The sequence below is a fragment of the Vicia villosa genome, linkage group LG4, assembly GCF_029867415.1.
Source record: "Vicia villosa cultivar HV-30 ecotype Madison, WI linkage group LG4, Vvil1.0, whole genome shotgun sequence".
NCBI classification, from domain to species: domain Eukaryota; kingdom Viridiplantae; phylum Streptophyta; class Magnoliopsida; order Fabales; family Fabaceae; genus Vicia; species Vicia villosa.
The window spans coordinates 6,057,695-6,071,707 of record NC_081183.1 but is presented as its reverse complement, the minus strand read 5'-3'; the positions used below and the strand labels follow the sequence as shown (position 1 = coordinate 6,071,707).

At 30.9% G+C, this 14,013-nt stretch overlaps 1 protein-coding gene across 3 annotated transcripts; it reads left to right on the top strand.

Annotated features, from left to right (window-relative positions):
• Positions 1 to 2,546: 2,546 nt before the first annotated feature.
• LOC131594368 (LEAF RUST 10 DISEASE-RESISTANCE LOCUS RECEPTOR-LIKE PROTEIN KINASE-like 1.2) lies at positions 2,547 to 13,626 on the top strand. 3 transcript variants are annotated; one of them, XM_058866481.1, is made up of 4 exons: positions 2,547 to 3,392; positions 11,769 to 11,801; positions 11,909 to 12,190; positions 12,315 to 13,626. In XM_058866481.1, the coding sequence occupies exons 1-4, from the start codon at positions 2,603 to 2,605 to the stop codon at positions 13,238 to 13,240; spliced, it is 2,031 nt and encodes a 676-aa protein (XP_058722464.1). In that variant the 5' UTR covers positions 2,547 to 2,602; the 3' UTR covers positions 13,241 to 13,626. The 3 variants fall into 3 exon arrangements, with proteins under 3 accessions (XP_058722464.1, XP_058722462.1, XP_058722463.1); XM_058866479.1 differs by lacking the exon at positions 2,547 to 3,392 and adding an exon at positions 6,219 to 8,400 and having other exon boundaries at positions 12,315 to 13,608; XM_058866480.1 differs by lacking the exon at positions 2,547 to 3,392 and adding an exon at positions 8,461 to 10,664 and having other exon boundaries at positions 12,315 to 13,621.
• Positions 13,627 to 14,013: the final 387 nt, after the last annotated feature.

Here is a 14,013-nt window from a genome sequence, read left to right as displayed (position 1 = left end):
TCACGGGTACCAGACATTTTTCTAAACATTTAATTATTATTTTTTCACGGGTAACAGACATTTTTCTATATATTTAAATTATTATTTTTTTCACGGGTACCAGACATTTTTCTAAACATTTAATTATTATTTTTTCACGGGTACCAGACATTTTTCTATATATTCAATTATTCACGGGTACCAGACATTTTTCTAAACATTCAATTATTATTTTTTTCACTGGTACTGAACATTTTTCTATACATTCAATTATTATTTTTTTCACGGGTACCAGACATTTTTTTAAACATTCAATTATTATTTTTCACGGGTACCAAACATTTTTCTATTAAAAAATATACATTTAAAACAAATGCGCGTCCCATACCAGAACCCGTGCGAACGCACGGGTTTGTTACTAGTTTGAAACGAGTTAGGGATACTCGTTGTGAACCACACCTCTCTTTTATTTGTAGTTTGATAAATATGTGCGAATTAACTTGTATAGTTTTTGTAAAAGTTATGTTTCAAGTGGAGATGTTAATAGTGCTTACAATTACTTGAAGGCATTTGATTTTATGTTAATATTGTTCTGATTAAAAAAAATTATGGGAATCATAAGTAAAAATGAAGGCATCTACTCTACTATCTATTCATTAATAATAGATTGACCAAATTGTCTAAATTACCCTTTCACCAAAATTTATTTGCACTAATAAAAGGTCATTTTTGTAACTAACAAATTAAGTATTCACTCTTTCAACTTTATTGAATGGATGCACCAAGTGTTAGCTTTTCATTGGTCCGAATTAAATAACATTTTCCCTACAACTTTATTGCATGAATGATGACATCACATGTAAGCCATGGATGATGGAAGTCATATTTAAATTTCTTTTACATTTTATTTTGCCACACTTTCTTACTTTCATTTTAATTTTTCTTAATTTATTTATTATCACAAAAAATATTAATAATTTATTTTTAAATTTTAATCTTACTAAAAATTTCAAATTTCTTTCGCATTTCATTTTTCCATACTTTCAATTTAATTTTTCAATATTTATCTATTTTCGCAAAAAATATTAATAACCGATCATTCAATTATTATTCCCAAAAATATTTAATTATTTCTTGGGCCACTATCAACTCAATATTTAATTTTTTTAATCGATCATTACACATTTTCTCTATCTTAATTAAAATTTCAAATTTCTCTCACATTTTTTCACACTTTCTTACTTTCATTTTAATTTTTTCTCTATTTATTTATTTATTTATTATCTCACGGGTCACTATCAACATAATGTCTATTTTATTTTAATCAATCATTGTCTTTATTTGAGAGATAATATCTTTATTTTTATTTTTTTCTCCATCTCACGATTTTTTATCATTATTTAATACAATTAAATTTCCATGATTATTGTTTATTTTACATTTGTTTTTAAATATATTTTATATCGCATCAAATTATGTTTTTATTTCACGGGTCATTATCAACATAGTAGCTATTTTATTTTAATCAACAATTACTATTAATTGAGAGATAATTTTTATTTTTAAATGTTAATATTTCATTTTTATTATCTCCATCTTATTGTATTTTTTATATGATTATTTAATATAATTGAATTTATATAATCATTTTTCATTTATAATTAAACCATAGTGATCTATATCATTTTCTTTTAATTGTTGTTGGACCGTCAATTATTAAATTATCTGACCCAATTTTGCTATTGTATTCTTAACCTATCTTAAACATTTTTTTGTGGATCATTGTTTTCTATATAATTATTGTTAAATTTAAAATTAAGTAAATTATTTTATATTTTTCATTTATATTTAAAATTTTACATTTGCATTTGTTAAAATATTATTTTTTTTCTCCAACTCACATGTTCTTTTTTATATGGTTCTTTATTACACACAAAATTAGCACATGAATACGATAATAATGTTTAATCTTAAGGGCCACTTTCAATACAATGCCTATTTTATTTTAAACAATAATGACTTTTATTTGAAAACTAAAGTATTTATTTTCCAATTTCAAAACGATTCCTATGGATATTCGGTTTTCAAAGAATTAGGAGTATAACAGAGCAATCAATAAAACTCAAACTCTATTCAAGTAAAACAATTCCTTTTAATTATGCATATTGCTTATAATTCCTTTTATTTATATTATTCATATCATTACAAAAATACTACACCAGAAAAAAAATCACCCGTGCTTCGCACGGGTCTCTGACTAGTTTGATAAGTAAAAATGAAAATTAATATTTTTAACCGAAAATGAGACAATACACTTAAGTTACAAAACATAAAATATTTTTGGATAATTTAAACATAAATATTTATTTGGTTAAGTTGTTTATTGAAATACTCAGTTTCTATAAGTTTGTTAATTGTCACTTGACAATAGATTCCTTTCACACTTACAAATTATCAGTCTAACTTTTTCTCAAATTAACTAATTAATTACAAAAACTTGTTTGACCGGTTCATCATATAAATGAAAAATTAATGGCTATAAATATGCAACTATCATTTCATTCAAATTCATTATTTCACCCAAACTATACAGTTCTCATCTTTTCTCCATACTCACAAAACCATGTCAAAACCCTCTCAAACCTTGTTTGCATCATCCATCATTCTCATCATAACATCATGTTATGCTGATAACTCCAACACAACATCATCACCATCATCATCACTATGTCCTATTGCTCTATGTGGCAATATTTCCATTCACTACCCTTTTTGGATTAAGTCTCAAACAATCAACACTCTAGATCAATTTTGTGGCTATCCTGATTTTGGCCTTGAATGCTCAAAAAACAACAAAACCATAATCAATCTTCCAAGTGACACATATTATGTTACCGACATAAACTATGATAATAGTTCAATAGCCCTAGTTGACATAGATATATTGGATCAAAAATGTCCTAGGGTAAGAAAAAATGTTACACTTTCTAACCTTCCTTTGTCTTTTAGCAAACTAGATTTGAATCTTAGTTTCTACTTCAATTGTAGCTCTTACCCTTCAAATTTAGACCCTATAGGGTGCTTTAAGGTTAGTGATAATGAAAAGTTGAAGTCTTTTGTTTTTGTGGATGGTGATGAAGTTGGAATTGGTTATGGTAATTGGACATGTGAGGATCATGTTGTGGTGAGTGTTAAGGTTGATGAGGTGAGTGATTTTGTTGGTAGTGTTGGTGGTTTGATTAATGGGTTTGGTGCAGCTGTGAAGAAAGGGTTTGTGCTTGATTGGAGAAAAGGGTTTAAGGATTGTGTTGAGTGTGAGAACTCTGGTGGATATTGTGGATATGATGAAAAGACTAAGAACTCTACATGCATATGTGGAAATGGTAGTGTTGTTGCTAAAAGTTGCAAAAAAGGTACATTTCTTTGCTTTTAACTTGTTTAGTTGTTCAACTTATAATATAATTGTAGTTTTATTGTCAATATTTTATATTATAACATTCTCTAGTTTGTAAGAATCAAGCTAAACTGTGAACACAGTTTAAAATTAATTTATTATTATGCTGCCATAAAAATTTGTTGAACAATAATATATTTAAATATTCTAAGACTTGGTTGGGTCATGAACATCTGGATTACAAATCAGGAACTGATTTGGGTCTTGGGCTGCCTAAGTAATATAAGGAGCCCAAAGTTGAATAGACCAAAAATATAAACTTATTAGCCCCATTAGGAATTTATGTAAATGTTAAAATTTATTTTTTGAGTTGTTGACTGATTGTTATTTGTTTATTGAATGATATATGTTGAATAAATTATTTTGTCACTTTGCATCGATACTTTTTAATGAGAAATATTAACGTACTAATACTTTCTATAATCTAATTTTTTTTATCAACCGAATAAAAATATATTTATGAATTACATATTTGTTTTGTGCCGTTCGCAATGCCCACAAACAAAGGCCCGATTATGAGGCCCAACACAGTAGACATAATCAACAAGTGGGAAACATATGCGAATTCAGTAAAGCACAAAGCATGCGATTCTTAGGGCCAGTTTGTTTCAGTTTTTAAAAAATGGATTTTTTCTTTGTATTTTTGAAAATAGATTTTCTAAAACCGTTTTTCAAAATATTACATATTTTTTATATTCGTTTTTTCTAAAATGAAACACTTAATTTGTCATCCTATAACATAAACATACATAATTGAAGACCAAAACTTAGTCAAAATCATAACTTTTTCAAAAATGATTTTTATGAAAATCTATTTGAAATAGCTTCAAAATTAAGTGATTATTTGAAATTTTGATATCCAAATTTTTTCCCCATAAATAAATGAAATACCTAAAATCACAATTTAAGAATAACTATTCAAACAAAATTTTCTTTTGAAGCTTTTATAAAAAGTTTCTTTGTAAAAAAATTTTTCACAAAATTTGGTAACACTATAAAAATCATTTTAAAAAAAAGCCAAAACAAACGGGCCCTTAATTTCACCATAAAATAGTAGCGTTGTCGGTGGGATTCGACATCTAATTTCTTTGAATCTCCACGAGAAACCATTGTATCTATATCGCATGTTTGTAATAATTGTTCTTCATATTCAAATGATTCACCAATATTGTGAAAGCCATCCCAACATCGAAATCTACACTACTAGTCGTCCAGTGCATCATCGTTACCACCCAGGTCGCGGCAGGAATGACTTTATATATAGAGAGGGACGTTTCACTCCCGTTGACAGTCAAAGACAATCCAGTTTTGGTGACTTCTCATTCTGCTCCTTCTTATAATCCAGTAAGTTATAAGTCCTATCGAGTTTTCAGCCTTCTTTGAAATTACTCGCCAAACCTCAAAACAACCTCCAACACAGTAATAGATCCCCAAATAAGAGATACTTCAATGCCTCAAACAATTGCGACGGGTGAGTGATTTACTCAACAATGTTTACAACTTGGTACAACATCATAACTCATGCTCTTAGCTGAAAGACTACTCCGAATCGAAGAGAATCTATATTATGTCCATAAGAGAGACGCCTTTGTACGTGTAGAAACTTCTTGGGGAAACCAGAGAGTTACGCCAGAACTAATCCTTGTCGACATCGTCCCTTCATGCAGAGCGACTCCTAGATCACCATATGGTACGCATCATCGAGGATATTAGAATCGTCCACATTATTTTGAAGGAAGAGGCGGTAGTCACACTCCACCAGAGGTTTGTTATCCTCATCAATCACCATCACACCATTCTCGAATAGAGGACTAGCGTGACATTGAAGAACATGTTTCTGGTCGGAAGAGAACCCCTCCCTTTAGATGCATCCTCGATAGTACAATCCCAAAGTCTCTAGAGAAATCTATAAAGTTGGATAACTATAATGGCACGAGAGATTCGAACGAGCACATTAATCATGTAGACAACATGCTTGACTACAACGATTGTTGTGAAGCTATGAAATGCTAGCTATTTGTGCTTACTCTTAAAGGAGCTTCCATGACGTAGTTCAAGACCTTGGTTGACGGTTGCATACATTCTTGGAAGAAACTCTAAGACTCATTTACTTCCTAGTTCACTACCTGAGAGCGAAGACCCACTAAAATAGGCATACTTAGCAGGAACTAACAAAAAAAGAAAGAAAATCTGCGAGAATACATAGGCTGGTTCACCAAGGTGGCGCTAGAAGTCGGAAGGGCGATTTATAGGTTAAAATGTTGGATATTCAAAAAGGGACTAGGGGTGGATTGCATGTTTCATGAGAAGCTATAGTTGGAGGAGGTCAGAACCCTATACGATCTCTTAACTAGGAAGTTGAGATAAGAAACCCTTACCCGATGAAAGGATCGACTAGGATAAATAAAACAAAGTTCCTCCGCTTGCAAGGTAATCTGAGCCACACAAGCTCCGTTTAAAGACAACTGTTTCAGATCATTCGCAAGATCCACATTCAAAAGTCCAATCATGAGGTCCAACATGGAAGACACAGTCAACAAGTGGGGAATAGATGAGACCTCATCCAATTACGGAGAATGGAATCCCAATCTCTGACCTCTCTTCAACTGTGTGGTCCAATTAAACGACAATCTACACAATTAAACGTTAACATAAAATTTATTAAATACTTCCATAATGAATAATGAACCAATAGATAGTCGAATATTGAGTTAAGTTTTATTTATTTTATTATTTTCTAAAACTAAAAAACTATTTTATTTTTATTATATAGTATTATATTTTAATTTTTTTTTATAGAAAGTATTACATTTTAACTAAATATACATAGTTCGATCTGATCTATATCAACCTATTTTAATTGAAAAGATTAATTATTGTCGTTATTTGGATATCGACAGTTTGGATAATTTAGTTGATGAGGAATGCCGTCATTTTTAAGAGAGAGCGCTTTAGTTTTGTTGAGTGTTTATTGGCAATTATTTATAAATCGTGGAAGTGGTTATGTTTAAGTTTTAAATTTATAAATTATCTAGATTTGATTGTTCAATAATTTTTTTCTAAGTGGTTGGATTTGGTTAAACTAATAGTCTAGAAGGAACGATTGAAGAAAGTTGAATTTACACTATGTGTATGGAGCCTAAACTCATAGGAACATAAAATGTATGTCAGAACAAAAATGTAAAAAATAAAAGACTCGTTCCTTTATTTTAGAGTAGACTTGTTCATTTATTTCTTAATAAAGTATTAAAACAAAATAAAATGGTAGGTGAAAATATTCGATAGTATATCATCAAATCAATTAGTTTTGGACAGCAATTTTACAACGCATCCCATGAGTTGTTTATGTAATTGCCAATAGACTCTTTCCAACCTTTGCTTCTACGATTTTCTATGACTAGATTATTTTTCCAATTCTATTTTATGACATTAAGATAAACTTAATTAAGAGAAAATTGACTAATTATACAAACTTTGATCAGCTCTATTTTGGAAATTTAGAATATTTTGCTAAACTGATTTTCTAGGTTATTTAGAAGCTAGAAAGAAAAGGATAAAAATGAATTATATGACAAAAACAACCTCTCGTATGAATATAATATGGTTGCAAAACCAAAATTTAATTCTATTAGAACCACTCCTCTTTTTGTCTCTCTTAAAAGTCAACACCATTTTTACAAAGATACTATCAAACAATTCATAAGCCATTTAGTTTGACTTTTACATCTACAATGTGGAAGCCACTTTGATCATTGCCTCTCCATTAAGACTAAGACATAACACCTTTTCCTATGCTAGTTAGGCCATCTCAAAATTCTATCACCCATATTCTTCCTTCCTTTTCCCTTCATCTCATCAACACCTTTCTCTTCCTCCATAATCTTATTCTTCTTAGTTCAAACATATGATATTAGTAATACCGAAAGTATGAATTAGACCTAGTATGTAACTGCAGAGGTTAATCTTCTGGTATACTTTTGAATTTTCATCATCTATACACATGGCTTCATCTTTTCTTCAACCTCATTGTTCCTTCCTCTTCAACATCTTTCTCTTCCTACTCTTCTTCTTATTCCCAATACATGTCAATAGTGATGCTAAAAGCTTCAAATTATGTGCACCTTTTACCTGTGGAAGTTTCACCAAAATCACTTATCCATTTTGGAATGTTAACAATCAACCAAATTATTGTGGCCATCCAAACTTCACGCTCGATTGTCAGCAAAACAACTTGACTATTGACATCAACTCACAACAATTTCATATCATTGACATAAACCAAGCATCACAACTTTTGAAGATTGCAAGGTTGGATTTATGGAGTTATGATGCTGCAAATGTTCCTTCTTGTCCTGATACCAATGTAAACTTGAATTCGGATTTCTTCAAGTACACTTCCAACGATGAGAACTATACTCTATTGTCCGAGTGTGATCCTTTTCCTAATGATTCATACGGATCATCTCCTTTGAGATCAGAAGTTTCTCAACAGATTTCTTGCCTCGTAGATAGTAAACCTCAAGATGCATATTTAGTACTAAATACTAAAATGCCGGATTTCGCAGTCCTAGATTGTAAGAACGATATCAAAGTTTATGGACCAAGAATAGAAGAGTCCTCCGATACAGTGGTGAATGTTTTAAAGGAAGGATTTGAGGTTACGTGGAGTGGCGTGGACGACGATATATGTAATTATTGCAAGAAATATGGTGGGAGATGTGGATACAATACAACCAAAAGTGCATTTATGTGTATTTGTCCTAATCAACAATCTTATGGTGATTGCGGATTTTGTCGCGAGAATTCCACAACTGAGATTTGGCCCGATGAGTCGGGTTGCATAGGATCCAAGTTGTTTAAATCAGTGGCACCATCACCTTTGCCAGCATCATCATATGGAGATACACCATTTCCAGAATTAGTACCACCTCCTAATTCAGATTCCATAAACTCTCGTGGAACTCCGAGTATGTTTTCTTCCTTTTCGCGATATTTTCTTAGATTCTTCTGTTGAATAATCTTGATCTTAAAATGCATTTAGAGAACTTATTTACCAACAGTTTATTAACAGCATTATGAATTTGATTATAAATATTTTATAGGTTAACACTTATATAAACACTAAGACATGAACACACTTTTGATGGTGAATTTAGATTTTAGTTTAGAATCCAATTTTTTTTTGTTAGGAGTTAGAACTTGAATTGTTCAGTTTCGTGTTCAAGAATGCATTTTGGTTAGAATGATTCCCTTTATATTTTTATTCATCATGTGTAGAAGTTTGTATAGTAAAATACTAGTTTATAGTTGGCTGACATTGACTTTTAAAAATAATTAATATAATAATGAACATAACAATTTAAAAAGTCATAGTAGTGGTTGGATTTTAATATATAAAATTTAATGGAAGATGATAGCAACTCTTACCAAACGAATATAAAAGGGAAACATGCTTTCATATGGTGTTGAAGTTTTCAAACAGGGAAAACCCAAATTTGTTTCTCAAAGTTTAATCTCAAGATGTATTTTAGTCATTGAGAAATTTAAAATATTCTTATTTATTTCTTAAGAAGTTATTCATGAGAATTATGAGTAGAGTCTAGTAGTATTTTTCAAGAGAAAAAGATATAGTAATCTATGACATGTAACTTGGGGTTTAAGGAACCACTTATGGAATTTTGATTTCAAAAACTAGAGATTTGTGCTTTGCCTCTTATATTACTTGTTCCTATTTCTGATTCTGTCTTCCAAGCTCCAACCTAGTAGTAATTTTCCTAATTTGAAATGAAACTAACCTCTTGGCTCTTGCATCATCATAGATTGTATATTTTGACACCTAATCAATCAAATATGCTAAATAATGTTAAAATTGCCTTAAAAAAAATAAATTTATAATAATATTTTTAATTTGACTCTATAGCTTTTGGTAAAGAGTAGATTTTTTTTACCGCTATCATATATTATGCTTATACTAAAATTGTTTAGATAGTGTTCGTAAATCTCTGCTCAACCGATAAAAACTAATTTATGTTAGGTTGTGACATGAGTTCAAACTCTCCGTCAAATAATTGTATGAGTGAGTTTCTAATAGTTATTTACTAATGTTTTGTCTATCACTAAAAAAAACTTTTGGAATAGTATAACTTTAGAAAATATAATTCTTATTGCAACTAAATTGTTAGGATTACTAGTAGACTGTATGTAAATTCTATAATAAATAAATATATTGAAGTTTGAAAATAATGCCTTAAATAGAAAAAAATAAACGGCATGGAAAGAGAGTGGAAATTTCGTGGATGGACTTTTCAGTTGACTCTCTAGCAGCCTCCTGATAGCATAACTTAACTCAAACATAATGAACTGAATTGCCTCAAAACATAACCTCTTCCCCCTCTTGTTATTTTCTTCTTAGTTCTCAACATAATGGAAAATCATATCAATATTCCTATGATCATCTCTTTCTTCTTCTTCTTGTTGTTATTAATAATCACTTTTTTCCCACAACTATCCCACTCTCTACCACAACCACAACTACCTCAAACCTTAAACAGTTATTCAATTTGTAAGGAACAATCTTACAACTGCGGAAATATCAACAATATCTTTTATCCATTTTGGGGACAAAATAGTTCTACTTTCTGTGGTGCCGGAAGCCCGTTTTACTTAAACTGCTACAAAAACGTTACTACCATTCTATTATTCTCACAAAATTTCACAGTACTTGACATCAACACTGAGAAATATACAATCAAACTCAAGAGAACAGACCTGTCTCAAAATCTATGTTCTCCTCTATTTGATGATATTGGTTTTTCTTCTTCACCTCTGTTTCACTATCTCCCACAAGTCAAAATCATCTACATATACTTCAATTGTCCTTCCACTTTCTCTCAACTTTTACCTATAGATTCTATATGTGGATCTCAGAATCAAGCATTTGATTCTATTCATTATGATGATAATCTGTCAAAGGATTGCGAGGCACATATTCAAGTGCCAGCAGGAGAAGATTTTTCCATGGAGAAAAATTATATTGAGCGTGATGAACTTGTTAGTGGCTTGGATAAGGGGTTTGAGGTGATCTATAGTGTTAGTGGGGAATGTTTAGCGTGTTTGGGAAATCAAGAAGGTGATTGTAGATTGAAAAACATCAATGATTTTGAGTCCTCTTGCTATTATTGCCCAGATGGATCCCATGCTTCTTCAACACAGTGTCCTTTTCATCACAGTAGTATGTTTTCTATCCCTTTGTCTCACAAATAAATAAAAATAAACAAATGTGACATCCGTAACACCCGACAATTCTAAAAAAAGTGTGTGTCTGCGTCCGTGTCAATATCAGTGTAGTATTTCTAGTGTCATAGTATGCTCATACAATATGATTGTTTTGGTATATATATTTAGGAAATTGATCAATCAGGTATCTTATTAGAAAAAGAATTTAATTAGTGTACGGTTTATTGAAAATTGGCCATATGTTTTGTGGAACACAGCAATGAACTGGTTGAAGCTTATCTACATAAACATTTAATTGGGAGCATAATTTTTATCATACGATAGGACTCATAGGCAAAGATTTTTTTACTGACTCGGTCAAGGAAATAATAAATGAAGGAATTAGGAAATGTGACTTAGTCCTTCAATTTACTTGACTTAATCAGCCAATATGGAAACAACTACTACTTCTTAAGGGTATATTGGCGATTTCATTTGTCAAACAAGTTATTGAATTGTATTTACTATATTTTGTATGCATGTGCTATCAAGTCCTTGTTTTCCTTCTTTTGGGTCCAACACGTCTTTCACAATCATACACTTCATTTTCTCCTTTCTCCTTTTTTTCCATCACAAATTAAAGTCATCTCATCCACTCATTTTCTCCTTGGAAAAGACTAATAATAAGTTTAAATTCAACACGTTGGTTTTACTATTCAAATAGCTTCTAGTCAATATTGTGTAAAATTTATATTCAAAGTGGAACCTACAAACTTCTATTGTAAGGTAACAAAAAAAATTTAAAAAATTTGATATCTGTTTTGCGACCGACTAATTCAACGAGATCAATTTCACCGTTTATTAAGGGGTCTCATTTAAAGCTAGAGCACATGTTTATGCAAGGATAAGTCTTACCTCAAAATTTATGGTGATGATGGTAACACTTTTGGAAATATTTTTATCATTTGGTGTGAAGTTTCTGTTAATTTCTTTTTCTCTTTTGTGTTCAAATATAGTTCCTCAAAATGTACCTATTTATGTTTGTTATACACAAGTAAAATATTCTCTTTGAATTAGAACAATGTTAACTCATCTTTGCTTTCACAACTTACTCTTGCAGGTAAACAGAAATTGACGAGGAATCTCGTCATTGGTAATAAATCGAACTTTCCATATTTATTTTATCACTTTTTCTTGTAAGTACTTTGTTATCATAATTTACTAACTTAAATTTAAATTTCCTATATGCTTTTTTGCTAGGTGTTGGCTCTGCTGTTTTAGTCGCATTTGCAGCGTTCATAGCCATATATTTCTATAAGCGCCGGAAGAATAAGAATAAAACTTACGCAAAGTCATATGTACAATCTCGCAGCCTCTCTTCCGAGCTCACTTCAAAGGATCTTGAAAGTGGAAGTCAATTCTTTGAAAGAAGCCAAAACTTTGGAGTGCAGCATTTTACTTATAGTGAACTTGAAGAAGCCACAAACTTCTTTGATCCGTCCAAAGAACTCGGAGAAGGAGGCTTTGGAACGGTGTATTATGGTAAATGCTAACATCTTTTCGTATCAGAAATGGATTCCTTGCAGTTAATAGTCCTGTCTTGTTTATTGTATCTTGAATTTTTATACTTTATATGATCCTAACGAAGATATCTGTCGAATTTTAGGAAAACTGTATGATGGGCGTAGTGTTGCGGTGAAGAGGTTATTTGAGAACAATTACAAAAGAGTTGAGCAATTCAAGAATGAAGTTGAAATCTTGGCATCATTAGTCCATCCAAATCTCGTGTCTCTATATGGATGCACTTCACGTCACAGTCGCGAGCTTCTACTTGTCTACGAGTATGTTTCTAATGGAACCGTCGCTGATCATCTCCGTGGTAAAGAAGCGAAACATGGAAAACTTACTTGGCCTATTAGAATGAATATTGCCGTGGAGACAGCAAGTGCGTTGAAGTATCTTCATATTTCGGAAATCATTCACCGAGATATAAAAACAAATAATATTCTTCTCGACGCTCATTTTCATGTCAAGGTAGCGGATTTTGGACTCTCGCGCCTTTTTCCATACGATCAAACTCATGTTTCAACGGCTCCACAAGGGACACCGGGCTATGTGGATCCTGAATACCATCAGTGCTATCAACTTACGGATAAAAGTGATGTCTATAGCTTTGGAGTTGTGATGATTGAGTTGATATCGTCTTTGCCTGCCGTTGATATAACAAGACATAGGCATGAAATCAATTTGGCTAGCATGGCTCTCAACAGAATTCAAAACCAAGCATTGCATGAAATTGTGGATCCTACGCTCGGTTTTGAATCGGATTCTAAGGTAAAGAAAATGATCGTTGCCATGGGCGAGTTAGCGTTTCAATGTCTGCAAAGTTCGAAAGATATGAGACCTACCATGGACGAAGTGTTGGATAGTTTAAAGGATATTCAAAGTGATGGTAAGCATAAAAGCAAACCCGAGGTAATGGACATTTCAAATTTATCTGATGACGCTGTGCTGCTGAATAATGTTCCACCTCCACTATCGCCTGATTCAAATGTTAGGAGCAATTATACAACGCCGAATACTAGTGGATAAATCGGGTTCGGTTTGAGATGTTCTTCATAGTTTTCAACTCTTCATCCATCCATACAAGGTTTATATGTTTGAAATTTTGCAATCACTGAAATGTTAATCCAGGCATAAAATTTATCAAACCGGTAGCATCCTTAAGTTGCAGCCAGAAAACTTTTGAAATGATGTATATATAGATGATATAAAGTTGCATTGGTTATGGAACTTCATGTTTTGATGATTTTATTTAGATGTTTAATAATATGTATTTTTTGTAATACTTACAAGTTTATATACAATGAATTTCTTTTCAAGTTTATATACAAGGAATTTCTTTTCTTTCTTCTTTTTAATAGTCTTTTTTGTGATAATCATGTGATTATCAAAAATCGAATGGTGATTTACCAACCACCCCAGACCTCAAATCTCAACCACTATATATATATATATATATATATATATATATATATATATATATATATATATATATATATATATATATATATATATATATATATATATATATATATATATATATATATATATATATATATATATATATATATCCAAATTGGTTTATAAAAATTAGTTTTAATACCTTTTTTGTGTTTACCGATCAATTTTTGTGTTTTTTCATTACTAATTAGACGAAAAGACTAACATGATAAGTTTTGAAGAGTTACAAAACCAATATATGGAATCTTTTTTAAATTACCAAATCAAAATGAATCTCAAAGTTAACACATGAGATCAAAAATGATATTCAACCTAAAAATTATATCAATCAAGTCCTGAAT